The 12,522-nt window shown below is 50.0% G+C and overlaps 1 protein-coding gene across 2 annotated transcripts in view; it reads right to left on the bottom strand.

Annotated features, from left to right (window-relative positions):
- The window catches only part of TBC1D14 (TBC1 domain family member 14), a 122,197-nt gene that overhangs the window by 102,627 nt on the left and 7,048 nt on the right, over positions 1–12,522 (bottom strand). For both annotated transcript variants that reach the window (XM_058430138.1, XM_058430137.1), the window contains exon 2: positions 4,975–5,713. In XM_058430138.1, the coding sequence (XP_058286121.1) occupies positions 4,975–5,696 (722 nt within the window). In that variant the 5' untranslated portion in view covers positions 5,697–5,713. The remainder of the gene's footprint in view (positions 1–4,974; positions 5,714–12,522) is intronic.

The following is a 12,522-nucleotide window of genomic DNA, read 5'->3' as shown; positions in this document are numbered from 1 at the left end:
GGGCAAAGTCACCAGCAATATTAACAAACTGTTTGCACAGAAAAGGCATAGTTACAATGTTCCATCTCAGTTCACTAGAGTTAATTCTAAGATGGCCAAAGCAGGAGTAAATTACAGTCAGGCAACATAAAAACATAGACTAGACATGAATGTGCTGCAATGTGCCCAGTGCATCACATCTATGTACACTCCCTCCCCATTTAATTCCAACAACCCTTAGAAGCATGAACTTATTCCTATTTCCCTGTAACCTTGGGCAAACCACTTAACCACCCCCTGCCTCAGTTTCCTCACATGTAAATGAAAACTCACAGTACTTACTTGAATTAGTCAGCTTTCAGTGCAGGATACAGAAACCCAGCTAATTTTTGTTATTTTTAGTAGAAATGAGGTTTCACCATGTTGGCCAGGTTGGTCTCAAACTCCTGACTTCAGGTGATCTGCCCACCTCAGCCTCCCAAAGTGCTGGGATTACAGGCATGAGCCACCGCACCCAGCCCCCTCACATTAACTGTTTACAAGAGGTGCCATTAACCCCATGTCACTCAAGTACACACTGGGGATCGCAGGGGCTAAGTGACTTTCTCAAGACCACAAAGTACAAAAATGGCAGAGCTGAGGTTCAAACTTGGGTCAGAGCAGCCCCCACTCTCAACCACCAATATTCTTCTCTGCCTGTGAATTATACTTGGTGCCAGGGTGAACCAGACACAGGCTCTGCCCCCAAGGAGCTCCCAGCCAGGTTGGGAAGTGGTCCGGAAAAATCCATCATTCCAGTTCTTTAAACACAGCCAGGTGCCCCCACCTCCCAGCCTGCCACAAGCTGTTCCCTCTGCCCCACACCTTCACTGGGCAAGCTCCTGATCCTTCAATGCAGTTCACACACTTCTCCTCAGCAAAGGGCACTCAGATCATCTGAGAGCTCCATAAAGGGGCTACACAAGAGACGATGTACTTGGTCAAAGCTAATTCTCAACTTCCAGACCAATGTGGATTAGGAGATTAAACCCCTGGCTTCACAGAGCCCAACCCTATCTCCTGTGGAAAATAAACCCACCACAAGCATGTTACTGACTTTCTCTTACAGTTGCTGTCCAGGTTTCTAGATAAATACTATTAATCTACACTGGGCTCATATGATCCCTTAACGTGGTCCCACTCTTCCATACAAATGAAAATCATCCTCAAATTACATTAGTAAATTTCCTTCAAAGAAGCAAATCCCAACACTTATTCTCAAAGGCTGGGTGATTCTGCCAGCCCGTCCCTGGGGTATCTGGCAACGCCTGGAGACATTTTTGGCTATCACAACTGGGGGAGTGCTGCTGGCATCCCGTGGGTCGGGGCCAGGGAAGCTGTAAGGCATCCTCCAATGCACAGGACAGCCGCCCACAACAAAGACGCATCTACCCCAAAACATCGGCCAGTGGGAGAGACCCCGCTCTGACTTCTTCAGCAACAGGTTGACTGAAGCAAGCACAAAATGGGAGTGAGAACTAGAGAAAGCTTTAGAAAATGTATTTTTTCGAAATGATAATATTTCTGTTAGAACCGCAGAAAGCTACTACTTCCGGAGTGCCAAGAAGTTAAATGCCCTGTTTGGTCTCTAACCTTATACAGTAGTTTTATCCCCTACTTAAGGCTCAGAGAGGTAACCTGCCCGAGGCCCACAGTGATTAAATAGGAGGACTCACGATGAACCCAGCCAGCATGAACTCCTGAACCAGCATTCTCAGCTGCGGTGCCACCCCCTCCCCGCCCACAGTAACAGCACTCGTGCCCACCCCCATAGCCCGTGAAATGCCTTATCTGTCTACCCCATCAGACTGTGAGCTCCGTAAGGGCAGGGACTCTCTCTAAAGCTCAGGCTGGAGTCTGGGACAGAAGTGCTCATTACAGTGTGGGTGAAGGGCAAATGCAAGCCGGGCCTGCGCTTCTGGGAGGCTGTGGTCAGGCCTGGCCAGCCCTCCTGTCACTCCCCTGCTCCCATCTCACCCAGGCCACCTCATCAAGCAGCCAAGGTCACCCCTGCCCGTCTCCACCCTTCCCTCCGAGCATGTTCTCCTACACTACACTGTCCACACGTCCTTCCATAACCCAGAGACTGATTCACTGAGGACAAGGAAACCAGAAGACAGGAGACTGAGGGGACAAAGTGGGGAAACAGGATGGCTCAGAAGCCAGGGCTGGGAACCCCAGAGGACCAGCTCCAGCCCCAGCCCTGCCCTCAGCAAAGACTCACGATGTCCACAGTCCTCTGGGTACCTGCTGCGGGCCAGGCCCTGGGCTGAATTGATGAACATTCGCTGTAACTCCATTTACTCACCTGTGAAATGTTCAGTGAGCTCTAAAGATTCTGGCACAGAAACTCTTTCCCCTCAAACAAACTCCACATGGAAGCTCTTCTCTAACATTTTTAAGACTCTAGGACAAAAGAACCCTAGACTCTGCCCATGTCATCACTTGTTTTAAGTCATTTTTCATTATATTCCATTATCTTCCCAAAGGTAGTTCAGAGAGGCTCACAATAACAATGTCACAGCTGTCACAACGAGGATAAGGAACCAAGGAATAAAAGAAGAGACACTTGTTTCCCGCAGCGCAAAGCTGAGTATGACTTTCAAGAAACAGTAGCTTTAGAAATGATCTAGAAATTGCATAACCAACGATGCTTCCTTTCAAAGGGGAAGAGGATCCAATACACACAGCTCAGTCAGCTGAATCACAGCGGCGGCAGACAGAGCAACGTGGCCATGATCGCCACAAGCAACTGATACTTAAAAGTTTACTACGTGTCTGGATCTGCATTAAATTTCTCACATGCTAACCCATTTAATCCCCACTGCCACGGAAGGAAGGGCTCATTATCCCCACTTCTCAGGTGAGGCAGCGGAGACAGAACGCGCGAGGACAAAGGTGAGCGTGTGGCGTTCGCCAACAGCATGATGGGTACATGGGCCACACTCCTCCGCGCACAGTTCTAGGGGTGAGAAAACTGACTGGGAGGTGAAGGAACTTGCTCAAGGCCACAGAGCTGGACATGGCGCAGGTTGGTTGAATTCCAAAGCCACACTCCTTCCACCATGCTGTTTCCCGGCCAACCCCATTTCGAGCAAGGTTTCCCAGATTTGCCAAGAAGCCCAGGTGATTCTGAAAACCCATCCTCAGGCCCTTCTCACTGAGCTTCTGATTCTGTATGTCTGGATGGATCCTGAGGACCGCGTGGAATGGGTACCAGGTGTTGTTCATAAGCAGGGACAGTTGAACACACTTGTCTGAGCACGGGGAAGTACCGCCACACAAATCTAACCACAGCAACACCGAGACACGGCTACAGCCTCAGAAGGGACAGTGACAAGACCTCCCCCCAAGTTCCCGGGTTCCTCCCACTATGGGCAATCGCTGAGTTACTGCGTTCTGAGACCAGGAACTGTGCTCATGGTACCAAGATGCCTATCCGTCAGCACATTCGAGAAGAAAGTTTCCTGACAATACCACAGGCCACACCACAGATCATCTCACTCAGGACTGGCCTTAGGCTTGTCTGAGATGATCCCCTTTAGTTGATGAAGCAACTAAGGCAGTGGTAATGTGCTGGCCACAGTCAGAGTCTCCAAGTGACTCCAGCCGGCACACCACACCATCTCAAAGGGACACCCAGTACCGCAATGTCTGACGTGGGTTCTGCTAGAGACACACACAAACGGGGCAGCCAGGGTCAACTGCAGAAATGTTCCCACCTGTCAAGCCCTGGCCCCAAAGCCCTCCAAAGAGCAGCTATGGAGCAGATCACAATTCTGTTTTTGTTTGTTTGTTTTTTTGAGATGGAGTCTCGTTCTGTCGCCCAGGCTGGAGTGCGGTGGCACGATCTCGGCTCACCGCAACCTCTGCCTCCACCTCCTGAGTAGCTGGGATTACAGGTGTGCACCACCATGCCTGGCTAATTTTTGTATTTTTAGTAGAGACGGGGTTTTGCCATGTTGGCCAGACTGGTCTTGAACTCCGGACCTCAGGTGCTCCACCCACCTCAGCCTCCCAAAGTGTTGAGATTACAGGAGTGACCCACTGCACCCAGCCACAGATCTCGAATCTACACGTACTCTCCACAGCCCCTGTGCCCTTCCTCCCAGCACGCCACTATTCAGGAGTTCACATTTGCTTGTGTGACAAAGGTGTCCACTCCCACCACCCCCAGGCCACAAGTCCACCCTAAGTCATTACCCAACATCATTTCTCTCACTGTATTACCCCACACGACCAGCCTAGAACAGGGCCTAGGAAATAGGCACTTGTTGAACAAAAGCATGAGACCACAAACAAGAGGCAGAAGCTGAAGGCATGGCCCCCACAGGGCTTCAGGGAGACACAGGAACTCCAGCACCCAGATGACAAGGCCCCATGGGGACGGGGTGCATGGCCCGGCCCAGCACGTTGGGAATGCATGGGGCTGCAGTGCAGCAGAGCACACATCTCCACAGCAGAGGCAGGGCCAGGGCAGGCACACAAGAACACAGCCATCCAGGAGCACAGGGACACGGCTGGGACACCCAGCATGCCAGCACTGCACTACGCCAGTGGGGGCTGGCACTAGAATGGGAGTTACTCACTGGCATCACCCTCACCAGTGCCCTCTGCTTGGCCCAAGAAACGTTAAGTTATGAGTGCACAGGGCCCCGCAGAGGCTCAGGCTGCTTATTTGGTAACACTGGCCACCTGTGGGACAGCCACAGCAGGTCAGAGGCAGAGAAGTGACAACAGACTAAAATGAGCCAGGGACACCAAAGAACAGAATCGCCAACAGACCAGTCCTCACAATCCCACAGGATTCCAGGCTTCCGGGAAAAGGCCCAATTATCTGTGTGAGACAGTGCCCGCCTAACACCACAGAGAACACCCAACACATTTGAGACAGGAACAAGGAGACTGGTTTGGACTCAACCACCACGCTCTTCTAGAGGGCAAAGATGGCATTACCTTGCGAAGAAGTTACTAAACGGCCCCAATATTTTCAATTTACTCCCCTCCTCAGCTTCATGAATACAGTCCTGCTGGTATAAGCCACTGGATTCCTTGACAGAGCTCAAGGTGACGTTGGTAAACTGTGGGTCATCATCATTCTCCAGGGTCACAATGGCACTGGAGCTGCTCGTGACCACAAGGTCCAAGATGTCCTCATTGCTGACGGACAGCGTGGTGGACAGCTCTGTCCCAAGACTGGACACGCTGCAGACAGAGACATCATCGCTGCGGGTCAGGGCTTTGGAGGTCGGGCTGTAGAGCTTTACCGAGTCATAGCCAGTCCTGGGAAACGTAGAGGATTTGCGCACGCTCTGTTCCCGCTCGCTGCTGCTGGGAGCTGGTGGCGCACAGGATGGCAGTGCGCAGGCACTCTGGAAGGCCCGCTCGGGGATGAGGTCGGAGTCGGACTGCTTCCTCCTCACGTGGACCGCGCTGCAGGGCACAGGCTCCGGGTTCCCGATCTCCAGGGTAGGAATCCCCGAGTCCACGGACTGGAGGCTGTGCCGGTCTTCTAAAGCCCTGAGTTTCAGCTTGGGCCCGTACTCAGGCGCGGAGAGGAGTCGGGGCGCCTTGAGATTGACGTGTTGCAGGTTCTGAAGGGGGTTTCCTGGTCGACCATCCAGAATACCCATCAAGGCTACGCCATTTGTAGAGGTGGAGAGTTTTCCATCAGTCATCTTGGTCCAAGGAGAAACTAGAAAAAATACAAACATGGAAATTAAAGTGGATATAAAATTCAAAGATGCCACACCTCTGACACACAGCTGAAATGGTTTGAGCTCACTTAAGGGAGAAAGGCTTGAAAAGGTTCCACATACCCAAGTTTTGATTCAAGTCCAGAAGCTAGAGGTGGTTTTTGTTTTTTTGACACAGAGTCTCGCTCTGTCGCCCAGGCTGGAGTGCAGTGGCGCCATCTGGGCTTACTGCAAACCTCTGCCTCCCGGGTTCAAGCGATTCTTGTGCCTCAGCCTCTCTAGTAGCTGGGATTACAGGCGTGCGCTTCCACGTCCAGCTAATTTTTGTATTTTTAGTAGAGACAGGGTTTCCCTATGTTGGCCAGGCTGGTCTCAAACTCCTGAGCTCAAGCAATCCGCCCACCTCGGCCTCCCAAAGTGCTGGGATTATGGGCATGAGCCACCACGCCTGGCCCAGAGCTAGAGTTTTAACATACACTGTCATGATATAACATAGCAGGAAGATAACCCAAACAAAGGATGCACCCAAAGTAAAAATAATCCTCACCGCTCCCTACCAGTCGCATCTCCATCCCCAGGACAGCACCAGGAGCGTGAGGACTGGGCTTGGGGGGCGGCGGTTGGGTTTTTTCTTTTGGGGGAGTGGTTAAATGATAAAGAGGGTATCTCTGTCAAAAGTATGTGAATCCATAACCCATACATAAGTCAAGGATCTACTTGTTCTGAGACAGCATTAAAATCCTAAGATATCTTCATTAAGACGGAAAACAACAACAAAATAAATTATGTATGCCATCTGCAGCAGCCAGGCCTCTCCACAAATGTTTCAGTCACGCTCACTCACACCTACGATGCTGGGCGTAGTATCCCCTTTACCACGGAAGAAACCGAGGCTCCGCGAGACTAAGAAACGGGTCTGAGATCACACTGCTGTTTAACAGCAGAGCTGGGATCTACGGGACCCCAAAGGAGACCACACGTAGGTTAGAAAGGCTTGGTTTCGGATTACACAAACCCAGGTCGGAAGGCCAGCTCAGTGAAGATCAACAATCAACAAAGGAAGAGTAAAGACCACAACCTCCGAGGTTTGAGTGAGTAGAGTCAAAACCGTCAGTGCAGCGTGGGCAACATAACAAGACCCTGTCTCTACAAAAAAACTAAAAAAAAATCAGCTGGGGGTGGTGGCACATGCCTGCAGTCCCAGCTACTCTGAGGACTGAGGTGGGAGGATCACTTGAGCCTGGGAGGTTTTAGGCTGTGGTGAGCCATGATTACACCACTGCACTCTGGCCTGGGTAACAGAGAAAGACCCTATCTCTTAAAAAAAAAAAAGAAAAAATCCGTTAATCACACGCACACATCTAAGGCCATGTCTAAAGTTCTCTGGCATGGCCGGGCGCGGTGGCTCACACCAGTAATCCCAACACTTTGAGAGGCTGAGGGGGGCAGATTGAGAGGTCGGAAGTTCAAGAGCAGCCTGGCCAACATGGCAAAACCCCATCTCTACTAAAAATACAAAAATTAGCCAGGTGTGGTGGTGTGCACCTGTAATCTCAGCTACTAGGGAGGCTGAGGCAGGAGAATTGCTTGAACCCAGGAGGCGGAGGTTGCAGTGAGCTGAGATCATGCCACTGCACTCCAGCCTGGGCAATAGAGCAAGACTCTGTCTCAAAAAAAAAAAAATAAATAAATTAGCCAGGTGTGGTGGTGCATGCCTATAATCCCAGCTACTCACGGAGGCTGAGGCAGGAAAATCACTTGAACCCAGGAGGTGGAGGTTGCAGTGGGCCAAGATCAGGCCACTGCACTCCAGCCTGGGCGACAGGGCAAGCTCCATTTCAAAAAATTAAAAAAAAAAAAAAAGTTCTCTGGCCTAACCAGGCATGGTGGCTCACGCCTGTAATCCCAGCACATTGGGAGGCTGAGGCAGGTGGGTCACCTGAGGTCAGGAGTTCCAGACCAGCCTGGCCAACATGGTGAAACCTCGTCTCTACTAAAAATACAAAAAATTAGCCGCACGTAGTGGCAGATGCCTGTAACCCCAGCTACTCAGGAGGCTGAGGAAGGAGAATTGCTTGAACTCAGGAGGTGGAGGTTGCAGTGAGCAGAGATCGCGCCACTGCATTCCAGCCTAGGCAACAAGAGCAAAACTCTGTCTCAAAGTAAAAAAGAAATCAGGTGGTGCATTTAAATCTGGTCCATACAAGAGAACAACATAAAGAACAGGGCTTTGGACTCAGACGCTCCTGGGCTCTATATTGCCTTGGGAGAATTAAATTAAGTACCACAAGAAAAGCATTTAATAGGCACCTGGCCCCCAACGGGCACTTTGTTGGTAGCTGCTATCATCAAACAGGGAGGAGCTAAAGGTTTTCAAGCACAGAAGAAAGAATGATAACCACTCCTGCTTGGGTGTCAGCTTTTGTAAGGAGCCTGCATGCTCCTACTTTAGGAAGCCTGGCCTGCCTCTCAGTGTCAACACAGCAAAAGCAAATTCATTAAAAGCAGAAAAAGGGGAGCCAGGTGCAGTGGCTCATGCCTGTAGTCCCAGTTACTCGGGAGGCTGGGGCAGGAGGACCACTTGAGCCCAGGAGTTCAAGGGCTCATAGCAATGAGCTATGATCACCACTTCACTCCAGCCTGGGCAACAGGGCACAATCCTGTCTCCAGAAAAACAAAGGAGAGAAAGGGAGAGGAGTAATCTCCTTCCTTCCCAGAGATTGAAGGAGCCAGTAAGAGTGCAGCGCTAAGTCAAAAATAGAAATGTGAAGGAATGAAATGAAATGCAGAATTCAGAAATAGACTCAACTATATATAAATATTTGATTCAGCCTGGGCAACACAGTGAGACCCCCATCTCTACCAAAAGTAAAATTAGCCAGGCATGGTAGTGCACACCTGTAGTCCCAGCTACTGAGAAGGCTGAGGCAGGGAGATCTCTAGAGCGCAGGAGTTCAAGACTGTAGTAAGCTATGACAGCGCCACGGCACTCCAGCCTGGGCAACACAGCGAGATGCTGTTTCAAAATAAATAAATAGGCCGGGCGCGGTGGCTCATGCCTGTAATCCCAGTACTTTGGGAGGCCAAGGCAGGTGGATCACGAGATCAGGAGTTCGAGACCAGCCTGACCAACATGGTGAAACCCCCCCTCTACTAAAAATACAAAAATTAGCTGGGCGTGGTGGCATGCACCTGTAATCCTAGCTACTCAGGAGGCTGAGGCAGGAGAATCGCTTGAACTCAGGAGGCGGAGGTTGCAGTGAGCCGAGATAGCACCAATGAACTCCAGCCTGGGTGACAGAGCGAGACTCCATCTCAAAATAAATAAATAAATAAATAAATATAAAGAAATATGAAAAATAAAAACTTGAAATACGACTCAGTGAGTAAGGGAGGATTATTTAATCACAATGTTACAGTAGTTGATAATCAATTTTTCTTAGAAATTAGAACCACACTGTACTACACTAAGGCAAAAATACAGACAAAAGTAGAATTTAATACAAAAGTGAAATTATAGGCCAGCACGGTGGCTCACGCCAGTAATCCCAGCACTTTGGGAGGCTGAGGCGGGCAGATCACCTGAGGTCAGGAGTTCAAGACCAGCCTGACCAACATGGTGAAACCCCATCTCTACTAAAAATACAAAATTAGCCGGGCATGGTGGTGCATGCCTGTAATCCCAGCTACTTGGGAAGCTGAGGCAGGAGAATAGCTTGAACCCGGGAGGTGGAGGTTGCAGTGAGCTGAAATCATGCCACTGCACTCCAGCCTGCGCAACAAGAGCGAAACTCCATCTAAAAAAAAAAGGTGATACTATCCAGGTGCTGCAAAAAATAAAATGTTTCTCCAACCTACAGAGCAAAAACTCAGATCAGGATCTGAAAGAATCCGGACAATCGCCTCCCCACGCGTGAACACGTTTTCAGTGTTTCACAGCCCTCACTGCTCTTCCCCAGAGCCATGAGCCCTCCAAGGCAGGGCTACTGCAGACCCTCTGTGTGTCCCCTGCTCGGGAAGAATCCAAGTTTCTAACAGAATTCTAAGAGAATTCACAAAAGTAACATATAATCCAGATTGATTCAAATATATACAAATGTGGAAGTTCTATATACACTTTAATTAAAAGGAAAATAGAGTAAGAAACATTTTTAGCACACAGTTAAGAGCTAACCTTTGACAATGTCAAGGTCATTAGAATTATCAAAACATCATCAACACTCTAACAGATCAAACTAGCAAAAAGCCACACATGTAAGAGGAAATCCTCACACTAAACAGAGCTGAGGGCCTCTCATAGGCCCGGCTGAAATTCTGGCTCTGCCACTTGCCAGGTAAGGCGACCTCAAATGAGGTGCTTAACCCTTCTGAGCCTCAACTTCCCTCTTCCTCGGCAGTAAGATGGGACAATACCCTATAGCTCACAGGCTGATCTGAGGACAAAAGAAATGAGGAGGTCTGGTGAAGGCACCAGCAAACCCAGCCCCTGACTGACACACAGCAGGTGCCCAATGAATGTGCACTTCCCTTTACTTCCTAGCACAGCAAAACACGAATGTAAGCCACAAAATAGAGCGGGTTAGAACACAAATGCTGATAATAGAGTAAACAGGAACACAAAAAAGTCTATCCTTCTGGGCAAACAGAAGGCATCACTCACGCCTGGAATTGGAAACCATTTTGGTGAAACTATAGGATTTCATTCATGGCAATCCAAGGACCCTTCCCTGAATTGCCGCCAAGAAGAAAGCACAGGAAGAAGGAAGTGAGGTCTGGCAGAGCCCAAAGCCATCTGGCTTTAAGTAGAGAAAGAAAACCTTTCTCTACTCCTCTCCTCTGCCGTGGGGGGCCAGGGACAGCAGCCCAGGGGCCTCTCCTATGGAGAAGTTGAGTGACCTTTGAGGTCTTTGTTGGTCCCAAGTCCAGTCAAGTTCCTTAAACCTCAGAACAGGGCGTCAGTCTTCAGGGAAATAAACCTAAAAGGGGAAAAGTACTTCCACTTGCAACATACTCTAAAACCAAACTCTGCAAGGGCCAAGGTCACCTGTCCTCAAGCACTTCCGCCTCGTGCCACTAGGGCAGAAGGCGCACTCCAGGCCACCTACCGAGTGATAATACCCTTTATAGGGGAAGTTGTACAAACAAGGTGTGTGCTTCTGAGACAAGGCTAATGGGTGGACTCTGGACGCCAGCCAGGAGACCAACTGCAGATGGCCTGCCTCCAAGTCCACGTTTATAAAAGACAAACTAAGCCTGAATTCCCCAAGCCGGCACACGGGGCCCTCCTGATCCGTCTCTGCCTGCTTCTCCAGCCTCGTGCAGTCGCCCCCAGCCACTACCCGCCCCTACCACCAGCCCACTCAGCCCTACTGCACCACCACCTGAGGTGCTCTCCCAGGTAGGCCATCAGGGCCTCAGAGTCCCGGTAGGGTGTGGCACAAGGAGACACTCAATTGGTGCTTTCAAAGGCCACCTCCTCTGAAAAGCCTTCCCTGCCTCTCCCAGAAAGCTGCCAGGCCTCCTTCCTCCTGGGCTCCTTTTGGCCACACCCCGCCTGAAACAGCTATTTTACAACTGTTCTCCTGTCTCCCTCCCCACTGGATTCTATGCATCAGGCAGACACAGCTCTAATCATTTCTGGGAACTATTTTCTGGTTAAATGCCTGGCATGGATTAAGGTTTCAAAAATCTACTTGCCGAATGAATTACTATTAAAAACTGAGTTCTTAAGTGGGCAGATTTCAGGGACAGTCCCATCCAAGAAACATCTGCTGAAAGCTGGATTATGTTCCAAGAACTCGGGGAGAGCTGGAGGTAAGACTACGAGGAAGAAATCCCCTACCATCCAGTTCCTGGAGAGTGCACACCAGCCGCTGAGCAGTGACCAGCCTACACGCTGGTTAGGGGCTAGACCAGATGGTGAGGAACGCTGTCAACACATGATGGTCAGGAAAGTGAAAATTCCTCCCTTGACAGGTGTTTTCCAAAGTCCCAATCACTAACATCTTAGTGACAGCATCTCCCTGCAGCAGTGACCACTGCAGTACGCATCCGTAGGTGCCCAAGGCACAGGAGGAACAGCCCTAGCACCTGACCCAGCACCCTGCCATGGGAGGCACTGAACGCAAGTCAAATGGTAATGAGTCATCACTTTCCGGCCAAGAGAAAGACGAGATGTGAAGTATGGATAAGAGGAAGACCATTTCCATTCCATGCAACAAGGCCATCTGAATTGTATTCACCTGTCACAAGACTCAGTTCTGCAGGAAGCAAAGAGGACAGCTGCCCCAGAGGGATTCAATCAACTGTCATGCCACCAGAGCCACAATCTTCACTTCAATACAAGTCAGAAAGCGGAGGGTAGCTCTGCTAGTGACTCTGCATGGGGATTTGGAAAACAATTCCATCTAGAAGCAACTGCTTGATTTTCTCCTCTTTAAAAAGCAGTGGGAACGGTCTTAACCAAAGTCTTCATACATAAAAGAAACTGTTTATAAAGGCCAAACCAAGTGATCTAGGTGTGTTCCCACAGGGGAAAAAATCCACGTAGTGGCTTCAGGGAGAAGTCATGCTGTGTAGGTATCTACCGGCAGCCCCTTCTCGGGGCTGCAGCATGAAGCCATCCCTGTCCTGGCTCCTCTCTGGATGCTCCACAGGACAGCTGCCTCTTCAAACCCCAGTGGCAAGGGGGCACCACTGCCCTATCTGATCCTCAAAGGGCAGTGCACTCACCTTCACTGCCAGGCCTGCCATCAACCCAGCTCTGGCCACTGACTCTTCTGGATTTTTTTTTTTTTTTTTTTTTTTT

This window comes from Hylobates moloch, unplaced genomic scaffold (assembly GCF_009828535.3).
Source record: "Hylobates moloch isolate HMO894 unplaced genomic scaffold, HMol_V3 SCAFFOLD_17, whole genome shotgun sequence".
Lineage (NCBI taxonomy): Eukaryota > Metazoa > Chordata > Mammalia > Primates > Hylobatidae > Hylobates > Hylobates moloch.
Note: the sequence above shows the minus strand (reverse complement) of the source record. Positions and strands in the feature narration are given on the sequence as shown.